Source organism: Gavialis gangeticus, unplaced genomic scaffold, assembly GCF_001723915.1.
Source record: "Gavialis gangeticus isolate Ggan-Ray unplaced genomic scaffold, GavGan_comp1, whole genome shotgun sequence".
NCBI lineage: Eukaryota > Metazoa > Chordata > Crocodylia > Gavialidae > Gavialis > Gavialis gangeticus.
Genome location: NW_017728996.1, coordinates 39,515,073 through 39,529,059, shown reverse-complemented (window position 1 = coordinate 39,529,059; position 13,987 = coordinate 39,515,073). Strand labels below are relative to the sequence as shown.

General features: G+C 40.4%; 1 protein-coding gene across 1 annotated transcript in view; it reads right to left on the bottom strand.

Moving 5' to 3' along the window:
• Positions 1-3,471: 3,471 nt before the first annotated feature.
• Positions 3,472-13,987, bottom strand: part of KLF13 (Kruppel like factor 13) — a 51,680-nt gene continuing 41,164 nt past the window's right edge. Inside the window, exon 2 of the mRNA XM_019504353.1 lies at positions 3,472-9,074. Coding sequence (XP_019359898.1) covers positions 8,782-9,074 — 293 coding nt within the window. The 3' untranslated portion in view covers positions 3,472-8,781. The remainder of the gene's footprint in view (positions 9,075-13,987) is intronic.

Here is a 13,987-nt window from a genome sequence, read left to right as displayed (position 1 = left end):
CAGGAGCGGGGAAGCTGCATCTAGGCAGCTCCTGCCCCAGTGCATGGGGCTCTGGCTCCATATCCAGCTCCTGACCGCCTTTCACCCACTCTGCTCACCTGGCACAATGAGCAGCCACCTGTGAGCAGCCAAGTGTGTAGAAGACAGCCCTGCCAGGAAGCTGTGCATGCTGGCCAGGGCAGGTGCAAGCAGGAGTGCAGCATGAGCTGCCCTGGGCAGGAGCAGGCAGGTGGAGTGCTGCAGGGGCAGCCGCAAGCTGGGTGGGGGCTGGGGCAGACTGCAGCTGCACCACACCATCCAGGCAAGCTTTGCTGCACACGCCCCCAGCCCCCCGCCTCCCCTCACCCCCAGCCAGCTCCCAGGACCTAGCGCATGGGCAGGCCCCTCTCCCCACTCATACCCCCCCATGCACATCCTCACTCCCACCCCACACACACTTCACCACCCCCAGTATACAAGAATAAGACTATTTTGAGCTATTATGCAATTGCCTGTATATACATTACGCAAAACAAAAAAACCCCCAAAAAATCAAGACAAAAATTATTTTTAAATAAAATTAAGTATCATAGCTGCTTGGTTTTTAATATATGATTTGTTTTTTTTAATCTATAATTTGTTAAAATGATATCTTCTAAAATATTTTATATGTGCAGCCCTTGACAGCTCACCAAAACTCGTTAAGTGGCCCACCAGTCAAAATAAATGTAACTTGATCACTGATGTTTGAAAATACCAACTGACCAGCTCCCCCCATTGTTTTTAAACTCACTAGGTTTGACTACAAATATGGGTTGCATCCTCTGAAACTTCCCTTCATATTTTTCTCTTGTTTTTTTCTCTCAAACACCTTTCTTTCTAAGTTCATTTAGTCTTTCCCTACTGTGCATTCAGATATACATAGTTTTAATGATTGTTCTATGATCCATTGTTGAACATGTTGTTTGTGTGCATCTCCTTGTAAATGAGGGCAACAAAGCTTCAAAAGGAATGTGCTGAAATTTAGGGAGACAATTTAGGTAGCCTTAGAAAAGTCCGATGGCAGATTGAGCCAAATGAATTCTTGTCTTCTGAACAATGGACACCTGCCAAGTAGATAAACATTTGATGAAATGTTTTGAATCATAAACAAGGCAGAAATGCGTACATTTATCAATCTGACAACAGTAGTTTCTTTTGTGGACTAGAATGCATTAAGATGTATATATGAATGTGTTGGTGTCTTGATGTGGAACCACACGTCATTGTAGTATGAAGATGAAAACTGAGTGCTTACACTGAGAAGGCACTTTTTTCTGTATCTGTATATTCAGTGGTTTGTAACTTTTCCAGGACCTGAACTTTTAAAGGGTTCTCTTTTTAATTTCATCCTGCTTCAATATTTGAAGAAAATTTATTCCTCTTTTCTTGTCTGATCCAAATATGGGAGGGGAATTAGGTATGTAGTGTGGCATATACAGTATCTTCCACAGTCATTATATTCATGTTGAGACTTAATGTGTTTTTTAGTTTCTGCTAGAATGGTTTGTAAAATGTGCATTTCAAAGCCTCTGTCTTACAGAAGAATTTGCATGGGAGCCTCACAAAATGTCTCTGCTCTTGATTTTTTGATTTAGGGGAACTCAGCTGTCCTGGAAAATCCTTTCTTTGCCCTCTCATGAAGCCCTCAGAAGATAGTAGCAGACAAGGAGGTGAAGAGTTTTTGGAGGCTATCAGGCAATGCTTGAATCTGGACTTCTCGTATTGAAAAGATCTCTGATCCCTATTTTTAAATGACTGTTTAAAGCAGCGCTCTCATCAATCACCTGGCTGTCAGTCAAGTGGAGGGGAGTGGCCAAGAATTGGATTTAGGGACAGAAGTCCTACACAAAAGAAGAGGGTAAAAAGCAGCCACTCTCTGTTACAAGGACACTCAGGAAGAGCCCACCTGGAAGATAAAAATTGAGAACAGAGTGGTCTCGAGAGGACAGGCATATGGGGGAGCTGATTGTTATGACTGAGGTGAGCTTAGTGTTTGCCTGTGCCAACATCAGCAGCTCCGGTCTACTGAACTTTATCAGACTTAGGTCTCTACTCAAGGTTCTGCTAGAAACTTGAGCTCACCCTAAATGCTTCATTGGGTGCTCTGGATGTAATTCCCCATCTCCCAACTGTTATACAGGGTCTGGACATAAGTAAAGAGGAGCTACAGCATGCTAACATGTATGTAGAGAGGGATGAGGCAAACTGATGGGGCTTTCTAGGCCTAGCAGACCTAAACATTTTGTCTCCCACTGTCTTGATGATCCACCAGTGAAGAAGCAAGGATATTGGTGGTACTTCCTTAGAGGAAATATTCTTAGATAACAATTCCTTAAATAGTATATTTAAGTATTTAAGCACTTTTGAGATTTAGCTAGTCCATTTGCGTAACTTATGAAAGAGCAGTTGATCATAAGCACATGCTGATGGGCAAGTTCACTGGTTTGTGGTCAAAGATAATGAATAGTACGAATAAGCCAAGAAATATGGTATTAAAGATAATGGCTCTCCTCCAAGTTATTTGCTCTTAACAATTATCATGACTTCAGCATGAGAAACACATTCATTTTCAAAGCCTTCCCACAAATGTTCTTGACTTCCTCGAAATATTTGACTACTAGTCATCTTCCTTTACTCGCTTCAAATGTCGACTCCTTAAAACTAATTGCAGATATTGCTTATTTGTACTCTGAATCGTCCCATACTGCAGGGTATAACACTGTTTTATCAGTGTGGTAGAAGAGAGGACGGGGGTTGTGGCTATGATGTCGGCTACACCAGGACAATGGCTCGTGGCTGAATTACAGACCTGAGAATTAGGAGCACTGGGGCTCTGATCTTTTTTCTGCCACGGTCTGCCTACGTGACCATGGCATTATACTTATCTTTGATGTGCTTCAGGTTTCTCATCTTCAAGTAAGAGCACGTTGGGATGTTGTAGGGCTAAATTTACTAGTGTTCATAAAACATCTCCATACTTGCACAGAAAGCAAGTAGACTTACATGTTCAAAGAAAATGGGAGGGGGCATTTGTATAATTTGACTCAAGGGTTAGTCTCATGAGCAGAACTGAAGTCAATGGGACCATTGTATGCACTAGTCTTGAACAAGGTCTCCTGGATTTGACTCTATAACCTAAAATCCCTGAGGCAGAAGACCATAAATATCAAGCCACCATCACACATGTAAGATTTGTCTTGGTATTAAAGTGCCTTAGTTTTTTTTAACAGTGATGACATTCAAAAACCTGTAACTGATGTAATTATCTCAACTTAAACCCCTGTTTCTACTTAGGCTTTTTGTTTCTTGTTTACAATACTAGATCTAAAAACCTTCCCTTATTTTTTTCCAGATCCAAAATGATTGTAGATTAGCAGAACGTTTGTTTCTACCCATTCCTAGTAAATATTTTTAGTCCGATGCCTAGGAAAGGAAAATGATAAAAAAAAATATTTCTTAATTATAAATTTTATTTTAAAATGTAAACGTTGCTAACCATGCATACAAGTTAAGACAATATTTTACAATTGTTAATTTTTTTGCATAGGACATTGTCACAATATATAATCTATGCAGTATAAAATACATAAAAAGTTACAGCAGAGCAAGAATAGATCGGCATATATTTGTACAACTGTAATACTTCAATGTAGTGATTTAGATAGTTGAAAAGTGACCCATGAAAGCATTGATGTGCTGTTGAAAAAACTGTCTGGGTGAAAATGATGCACATGGCATCTAATTTCACCAAAAGCTGAAAGTATGTATGTAAACATGTGCATTTGCACACTGACACAAACATACACACACACAGCATTTGTAAATATACAGGTAACTATAGCTGTAACTAGAGATGGGACTAAACCACAAAATTCAAAAGGGGATTTAAACTCTCCCAAAATTCAGGGATGTTTGGTTCAGGTCCATCTCTGGTTGTAATAAAAAAGATGCCTATAGTTGCTCTGCAGACCGCCCGTCAGACAGGTTATGTGTGTGTCTGTGTATACATATAGAAAATCTACACCAGTAGATGGTTTCATGCGCTCTATATTCCTTAGCGGGTACATGAGCATCTTTGGGGTATTTTCTAGGCCACCTGTTGTCTCTATGGTTGTCCCCAGCACTTAAAAATATAAAGTTCGTTATACTGTTCACTGGCATAGTCCATACATAAGCGCCAATACACACATGGTGTAAGAGTGCACCAGGGAGTAGATTTGTAGGCATCAGTTGGTGGCATTAGCAAAGCAAATGATTATGGAAAAACTAGCTTTAAATATGAAGAATTTATTTTTCTTACTCTTTGTTCATAAAGCATGGTTCCAAAATCACAGTGCAGTTCACACAATACCAACCTTAGAACTCATACCACTCTGCTGGACTGGGCAAATCTGGGTGTGAACTTGGACAGCTAGGAATGTATGAGCTCGCATGGCCCTTTCTTACCCCTGATTCCATACTGGCTGAATGGACCAAATAGCCCTGAAATGATACAGAGTAATGAGGTTTTGAAGCTGTACAGAGGCTTGCAGGGCCAGAACTTACTGCAGCTAACAACACAATAGGAAAGGTAAGTTATGCATAGTAAAACATGCCATCCTGTACAGAATTTAGGTGTTCCTATCAAACATAGGCTTCTGATAGTTTCTTATAAATATATACCTTTCCCATTATGTAATGTAAACCGACACCAAGCAAATATTACAAAAGCAAGAAGCAACTAGTTTGCAGACATGAGGAGTGAGGGGACATTTCATAGCTGTCTAGACTTTACCAATCTGGATTTCTCCTAGTGGGATAGATGGAAAACTGAAGTCTTATGGCTGTTAATGCACTTGGATCTTGCATGAAAGGAGGTTAATGCATTACATTGCAAGTTTCTAATAACTAAAATAAAATATGATTAAAAATCCGCTGAGACAGAAAATACCATCCTTCTCATCCCTCACTGGTCTCAGCTGGACAGTGAAATTAACTTAAAGAAGATAAGCCTTGGAACAGTTTATATCACTTTGAATGTAATTTACAGAGAAATATCAAGTGGCTTCAACTTTTATTTTAATGTAGGTTTAAAAGAGAAGAAAAGCAGCCTTTATGATTGCAAAGAAAGCTGAAAAGATAGGTATTCAGTTTTGTGCACTCTTCCTTCATCATGGCAGTTCAGTCCAAATTCCAGAACTAGCACTGGGGACAACTGTAACCAAACCCTGAGATCTGACTTTTTACTATTAAATACATCTATTCTAAAAGAATGAAATTGAAGATTTAAAGTCTGCAGGCAATGTGGTTATTCACAACTATCCACATCACCTGAGTTTTTAGGACATCTGAGGGTGGAAGGAGTGAGACAAGCTTTCCATAAATCGGAGCGGGCAGAAATAGCACCTTACCAGAACAGTATTTCCTGAGCATCTAGTGATGGGAAACTGCTTTCACATGAGATCATATGATTAAACAGCAAGTTCTTAGAGCTTGAGGTCAGCTTGAAAAGGCATTAAGTTTTCAAAAACTTTATCTGAGCGGTTCAAACGTCTCACAGCTGCAAAACTGGAGGAATTATCACGAGAAAAGGGTCTTATGACAGTGTGGCACTTCTGCTTCTGGACAGATGATTACATCTTTACACGTAAGAATCTGGCAGGAGGTTTTTTTCGCATTCAATTATAAAAACAACTAGTGGGCTGGAATGTAGGGAAGGAATTCATCATCAGATTTCTGAAAGAGCACTTAATAGACGCTTTGACAGTCTGTGGTGGGGGGTGTTTAAAAAATGACAATTCTTGACTGGCAATTTAAAAATGTTATCTGACATGTCCATCTCAGAGATGGAAGACTTTCTGAAGGTGTGAAGATTTGATTCAGAAACCTTCCCAAAGTTTTAGGTATTTGTAAGAAATTTGGTCTCATGGAATGAATTGGCTGAGGTGGGAATTCCTTTCATAGCAGCTTCTATTGAATATTTCAGCTTCTGTCTAAATTTACAAAATAATTTTAAAACCTCAAGGTTGGGGAGGAAATAAAAAAGATTTAGCATGTTGTTTGGATGAACAAATCTGCCTGGCACTTCTGTTTAGAAAGGTTGGTCCCATATTCCTCTGCTGCTGTTCAAACATTATTAGCAAGCTTGCAATATGCCTAGATGAAGGTTATTAAAGCATTTTGCCTATAATTAAATCTATAACAACTTCCATTACTTTAATTTATGCTAAAATTTTATAACCTGAAGAAATCTATTATAATGGGTGGAATAGAACTGCAGACTGCACACGGAACTAGGAAGAATATAATGCTTTCTTTAGAGAAAATAATGGATGTTCATTTGCAATCGGACTATAAAGGCCATTACTGTTTCAGCTGATACATTTCCAGCACTTCATATTTATTCTTTGTTTTCGGTTTGTTTCCTATATCATTGTACCCATACTAAGTTATATTCATATAAGAAATATATTTGACATCTAATTATTTGTTTTAAAAGTGTATGCACTAGGTACAAATAGCCTGTAAAATTCTTTATCTAATTATTTTATTGCCCCTTTATAAGCTACAGCACAAAAGCATTTCTATCAGCCACAGAAATGATTGGAATGTGAATTCCTATTACCCGAATTGTATAAAAATGTCAATGTTGTGCATCTCATTGGAAGAGATTACAAAAGTTATAACTATGGAGGTAAATGGATATGGCTTTTCCCAAACCCACAGTGAGCAAGCAACTCCATACACAGATCAAACAGTTCACAGAGCATCTTACAACAGGCTTCTTCCATTCTTTCATTTTCTATTCATTATTTCAAACCAAAAACTCCAGCCTAGTGTGATTTACACTTTGTTAGGGAAGAAAATGGCTTTGTAATAGTGATGATTGAACCAAATATACATAAACACACTGAAATATCTGTATTTTCACCTATATTTAAGTAGTTTCCAATCATACAACTGAAGGAGTGCTTGATATTATGAACAATTTAAATGTTATGCAAGTACCTATGAAACTACTTATAAATCTATACTGCATTAGCCTCTCACAGTTAATATACAGTACAAAAAAAAATTAAAAACTGGCAAAATTGGATCAATGCAAAGCAGCAAATAAGATATGAATCAAGATTCCTTTGGAATGTGGAGGCATTCACTTTCTATCAAACAGCAGGTTTGGTGTATAATTTCTTTTCACTATGCTACACTTGACTGCATTTATCTTGTACAGTAATATGAAAAAAGTCCAAAACTATAAAAGCACCTGATTTTGTTTTATATGCACCATTCGAACCAGCCAAACCAAACAAAGTGTATTTGCTGCCAATGAGACTCTGCTACATTGCAATGCTCTGTTCTTTTGCTGTATTCTAGATCATTTGTAAAGCACATACCAGTTGTAAAGCATAGAACAGCCCAACATGGAAAAAATTAATTAAGATTCCCTTTTTTAATATACAATGATTTGGAAGTAAAGAAAGCCCTACTTTATAGATATAAGGGAAACATGAAGCACTGTTAAGCTAAAACACCATTTTTATAACACTTTTTCAAAATGCGTGTTTTATTTTTCCAAAGGACATTTTATGATGATTTTTTTGTTTCCTTTTATCAGTGACCACAGTTATGAAGCAACAGGGTACAGAAATTTTGTCTTAAGCAATTTCTTTATCTTATTAACATTGAGCTGTACAGTAGGTAAGTACCTTATTAAAAGTTTTGATGAACAATTGGTTCAGCTATGCTCTTTTCTTAGTTCTTAAAAAAATAAAATAAAATTGTTCAAGTCAATGTGGTTTGATTTGAATATTTTGTTGGTCCCATATTCAACAGGCAGTGCAGAGAGCTTAACACTCAGGGGAGGAGAAGACGCAATGCCTCCAGAATTCCATACTACCTTGCAGGAAAAGTGTTACCCAGTGTAAATGTGTTTCCTTATGCTTAGGTTACATGATTTAAGGCATCTCGTTTAGAAATCTTTCTCGGAAATTTAAACTAGTTTTAAAAAAGTTTATCCATCCTCAGGAAGGTTTTTGCAACAGGAAGCTGGTTATGGAGCATCTTCAGCAAGAAGTAAAATGGCCACTTGCTATCAAAAGCAAAGAGCAGCTAGATGAAAGAGAAGAGGGCCGCTGTATGGACATTCCCAAACATAGGTATGTAACTGTGACATCAAACAATACAAGAGCCTGGCATTAAATTCCAGTTTGTTTGCGTTTTTTTCCCCCCAGTGTGTGAAAAAACCTAGCAAAAAGCTTCCGAGTGCAAATATATCTACAGGATAAGGCTGCGGTTGGGGTGTGTCTTCATTGTAATTATTGTGTAACATAAATATCCATCCCTGAGAAAGGAGAAGGGGGGACAAAACTTGACACAGTTGGATTGTAACTGTACGTATGCGTGTGTTGTGCAATCTGTTCTTACAAAATGACTTCAACACCTGAGGTGAACTAAAGTTGCTGGGTTTTTTTTAAAGGTTTTCTTGTTTTTTACAAACAACAGTCAAGAACATCCATTTGAGGCTGTAAAATGTATGCAATATCAAGCCAGCAGAAGTCTCTGAATTAAACGTTCAGGTCCATCTATCCATGAGGTTAGGCCAGCTGCCTGTTTGGTGACGTGAAGACAATTTATTTGGAAATTGCAGTGAGAGGCAGCTACTTATTGATTTTTAAAATAAAACAATAACGAAAAGCAAAGAGTTCTAAAAAAGTGTGCAACACAAATTAAACTCCACAATATAGATCAGAGGCAAAGTGCTGACGTCCAGTGCAGGTAGGTTTACGGGGAGCTGGCAGGGCTAATGGTGGGGCTCGATGCATCCGAACGGCTGTAGTCACTGACTGACCCTGTTCTTGAGCTGCTTCCACTCCGTCTCTTGAGCATGCTGGGGTGGAAGTTGGCATGGCGCCGGGCATGCTTCGTCAGGTGGTCACTGCGCATGAAGCGTTTCTCACAGAGAGGGCAGCCAAACTTCTTTTCTCCAGTGTGAGTGCGATAGTGCCGGGCCAGCTCATCAGAGCGAGCAAACTTCTTGTTGCATTCCTGCCAGCTGCATTCGAAAGGCCTCTCACCTGCAGACGGGAAATATAGCAGTCTTGCCATTAGAAAGGTAAGCAGTGCGAGTACAATGTTTCTTATTTTCTCCATGTGGAAGAGGAAATGTATGAGAAATGGAGCTGAATGCATGTCACTGACCCTAGAGGGAGGGAAATAATGGTTTTATGCTCCCCAGAGAGGAAGCCCCCGTAGCACCCAAAGTTACTGAGAGCTCCATAAATCAAAACAGTGATGCCCTATTGAATGGCCTATTTTTCAGCTGTGTAAAGCAGCTGTTGCTCTCAGAGATGTCCGTGGCAACTGTGGAGCTTGGCACCTCTGAAAGGGTGTCCCCTAGTTACAGACCTGTAGACTTTGATCCTATACGCACTGCGCAACCATCTGCAGCGTTCTCACTAAACTCCAAAGTTAAGGGTCAGAATATCTGGGATATATTCACAGCTCTGCTACTGCTTTTCTGTCTGGCCTTGGGCAAGTTATATTATATCTCCCAGCCTCAGTTTGAAATGGTGATTACAATGCATACTTTCCTTTGTAAAGTGGTTTTAAATTTATGCATAAAGAAGAAAGCTATCATGTCCATTTATTAGACCTACGTGGTCTTTGCTGCCATCATATGATCTTAAATCTATTTAAAGACAGAAGAGCTATATCTAGTTAGTACAGATTCTCTAATTAACTTGTGATGACCAATTCTTTAGAACTTCCTGGTTGCACTGACTAACTCTGCCTAGTGTTGTGGACAAATATGCCATGTAGGTGAATGTCTCGAGGTTTCTAAGCTTTACAAACATTCTGTATCCAAAAGAGAAAATAGAAGTATTGTATGTGCTAAGCCAAATAGAAAGTGAGGGAGGGGATATCTTAAGGCAAATTCAATACATTTTAAATAAAGTGTTTGACAGTAAAGTCAACTCCAGTCAAATTTCCATCTGGGCAGCCTTGTGTCCAGAATCTATTATTCACTTAAATATATGGTCTAATAGGAGGCCTCAGCTCAGAAAAGGGGACCTTTTGTTTCTCTGACTGCAAGGCACACAAGATTGAGTAGATTCAAGATTTAAGTTGCTTGTCTTTGGGCAAATGGGATTTGACTCCTAGACTGGACAAAATATGTACAGGCCCTAATGTAAATTTCCTTGAATGATCAGGAAATAATCTTCATTGGACCATTTGTTCTCATGCATGAATATACTGTGTTCTTCATGGGACAGGCCACAGTCACAATATATAGTACTGATGATTATTTTCATACAGTGCATAGAAGGGCTTCCCATCTATTTTGCGGTCTCAGATAGTTTAATGAGTACATTGGCTTCTAAAATAAAATATTGTTCCCTTATCTAAGACAGAGAATGTCCAGCTTATGTGTACATGGATCACAAAGCAAATATTTTTCAAAAAAAGGGTCACTTAGTTTGACCACCTGCATTATATGTGCTATAGCATTTCACCAAGTGATTTCTGCATCAAGTCTATAATTTTTAGCTGAGCTAAGGGTACCACTTTAGAAGATAGCCAGTTTTGGGGAACTGAATCTTTGATATTTTTGGAACAAGCAGCACTAACAACAGACCAGATAACTAGACAGTGATGGAGATAACTAGTCATTAAATGTTAAACATCCCCTATTGTGGGATTTTTAAAAAGCTGCCAGAGGGATATTTCTTCCATGCGCCAGGAGTGATGCTCCTATTCCTGTTAATCAGTGTTGCATGCATCACCTTCTGCAGACGGAGCTGAGAATGTGCGCCTCTGTGGACAACCACAAACATGAGGTGAATTCCTGGGAATTCTGTTCACGCAGCAGGAGATAGCAAATGCTTTGGTATCACAAGCCAACAGTGTTTAAATAATAAATGAAATACGTACTTTCTGCACGTAAGTTATTTGCCTTCAGAGCTAAAGCAAGATCACTTTTGTTGTGTAACAGTCTCCCTGGAGTCTTAATCAACTTGCACAGCAGAGGAGGGTGGGGGGTACACATAACATGTCGAGTGCTAATGTAAGGAAGTGGTATGAGAACAGACACTATGGAACTGTCGGTACCTCCTGCAGTTTTAATACGCGTGGATATGTAATGAATGCTCATATAGTGCAGGTGGCTACCAAAGCTTAGAAGACTCCAACTCCAAACACATAACCTCCTCCTAATTTCCCTCTCCCTATGTACAAGGGTAGCTCCCTTGGCAGTTGCAGCAGAGGTGCACAGGTACTATTATGACATTAACATATCACTTTGTTTTTCCTTATAATGGAAAAGGATCTTCTATGAAGCTTCACTTTCCCTTCTCTCAGACCTCTCAAGGGACCCTGTGCCAAGTTTGGCCCAGGCAAGTTAATATCAGGCTACCGCTCTTTGGATCAAACAAAGAAAGATCATTTCAGTGATATAAGTAACCATGGCATCCCTTCCCTCCCTCCCACAATAGCTGCACTGCAAGAAACATGTTCCAAGCTTCTGCCAAACTGGGGCACAAAAGGCCCATTTATATTACATTTTATTTTTGTGTGACCCTGCAAAACCTTCCAAGAAGCATCAGGTTTGATGGATGGTTTTGCTTTCCCTGTGGGCACAATGCATGTTTTACTCTTGTAGGTATGCTCAAACACTTCTATTATCTCTGCCTTTTGGTGAGGGGATGGGAAGGGAGCAGAAAGGGGTGTATTTCCTAGGGCTGTGTGAAGCTTCAGGTGCTGATATGATTCGGAAGAGATTCAGCCTGATTCGGCAGCTGAATCTCCTAATCTGAATCAAATCAGAAGACCAATAATAAAAAGGTCTGAATCAATTTGAAGCTCTCTGAATTGATTTGGAAAAGATGTAGAGAGCTTTGTAGATTGAGGTAGTCCCCACTCGCTGCAGCAGGGAGCTGGACCCAGACTCGGTGCCGATAAGTAGGCCCAGCCGCATCCCCTGTTTCTCCCTCACCCCCTGAGCGCCCCACAACCTCTGCCTGCTCTCCCAGCCCTCCCCTCTCCCCTTGGCTGCCCCACTCAGCTCCCAATTCTTTAAAAAAAAAAAAAAAAAAAAAAAAGCACCCACTCACTGGCTCCTGCCAGGTGGGGGTGGCGATCCCTGCTGCCCCCCACTGACCCACACTGCATGGGTGACTCTGCCATGAGCCCCCATCCCTGTTGATAGCTACCCTGCCTGGCCCCAGCTCCTGGATCTTTAAAAAAACCGAACAAAAAGAAAACCCTACACTCACTGGCTGCTGCAACAGCCATCAGGGCTTCTGGGGGCTCATGGCAGAGCCCCCCATACAGTGCAGGGCAGTGGGGTGCAGCAGGGATCACCCCCACTGCCTCACAGGAGCCCGTGAGTCAAGGCTTTTTTTCTTTTTTTTTCTTTCTTTTTTTTTAAAGAGCCAGAAGCTGGGGCTGGGAGAGCAGGCAGAAGATGGGGGCTCATGGCAGTGCCCCCCATGCAGCACAGGGCAGCAGGAATCATCCCCTTGCCTTGCAGCAACTGGTGAGTGCTGGGCTTTTTTTTTTTTTAAAAGAGTCAGGAGGCTGGGGCCAGGTGGGGAGGGAGGGCAGGGCAGCCATTGATGGGGCTGGACCAGCAGGTGGGGGATAGCCCTGCTTGATTCAGAGATTCGGCCAGTTTGGCAGCAGCCAAATCTCTGAATCAGATTCAGCCGAATCGATTTGGCCCAGTGATTTGAATCATTGAATTGAATCACTGTCCCCTGAATCAGCCGAATCTGAATCTGAAGCAAATACTAACCACTTCACACAGGCCTAGTATTTCCTGTCTTAGTATCAGTCTTGCTGGAACAGTGGTTTATGGAAGCTTTTAAACACGCTTTCACCCATGCTAATATTCTTAACATTTTCATAGCACCCAGGATTAACAGATGTTTTTGGAAGGAAGGCTTGTCTTCAAGCAGTGGCTGGTTTTTTTCAGTGAAATGAAATGTCAGCTTAGAAATCTGTTTCTTTTCTTTTGTTTGCAGTATGGTGAAGGAAAAACAAAATGGTATCTCACCTACCATCAGCTAGCCCATAATCTGCTGCTCTTTTCTATGTCTGGCATTTAGTAGGAACTGACCCCAGGTTCTGGAGCTCAGGAGTGGAAAGGGAGCTGTAAGCACCTCCTCTTTGACTGACTGCATTTGCACAGGGCCAGTCATAATCTGGTCCCGAAGGACATCGATGGCCAGAGTTAATAGAAGGACATGACAATAATTGTGGTGGTGGTAGTAGTGGTGGTCATGGTGACATGGGCAACGGACCAAAGAAAAAGATGATGACTTAATACAACGGAACGGAAAGAGATGTTTCTCCACTAACCACTTCTTCATCAACCTGTGTTCTAATCCATCCCAAGATCTCTCTATCTTTTTCTTCCTCCATCTTTCTGATCCACATTTATGCTCCCTGGTATCAACAACATCTGAGTCATCTCTTTTTGGTAGTGATTCTTCAATGACTTAGGCCAGTGTGATCACTCTTCCCAACAGTGAAAGACACATGGCATTGCTTTTAGTGGCAGTTAGTGTTCTAGAGTATTTTTCAACTCAGCTAACATTAATCACGTCATTAAAAGAAAGCTTTGCATTGAGCGAGCCCTGGGCACCTAATAACAATGCTCATAATAAAAATAAGCATGAGGTCAGGCACTAAGTTGCTTTTGGGCACGTATTAAAGTGAAACCTAGCTGCAACTCCAAAACCTCACATGAAAATTTCTCAGGCTGCCGTCAGTGTCATCTCTCAAACAAAAGGGATGTGGTTTCTGTGCAGGTAGGTTATATAAATGTCCTTTTACTGGCAGTAAAGCAATCAACAGAACTAGAGATTATATGAATTGATTGCCTAATCTTGTCAGGGAACATGCAGCCGCAGTACAGTTTTCTTGCATAAGCATTAAGCCATGGACATGATGTTCTCTTAAAAAAAAAAAAAAGGGGGGGGGGGGA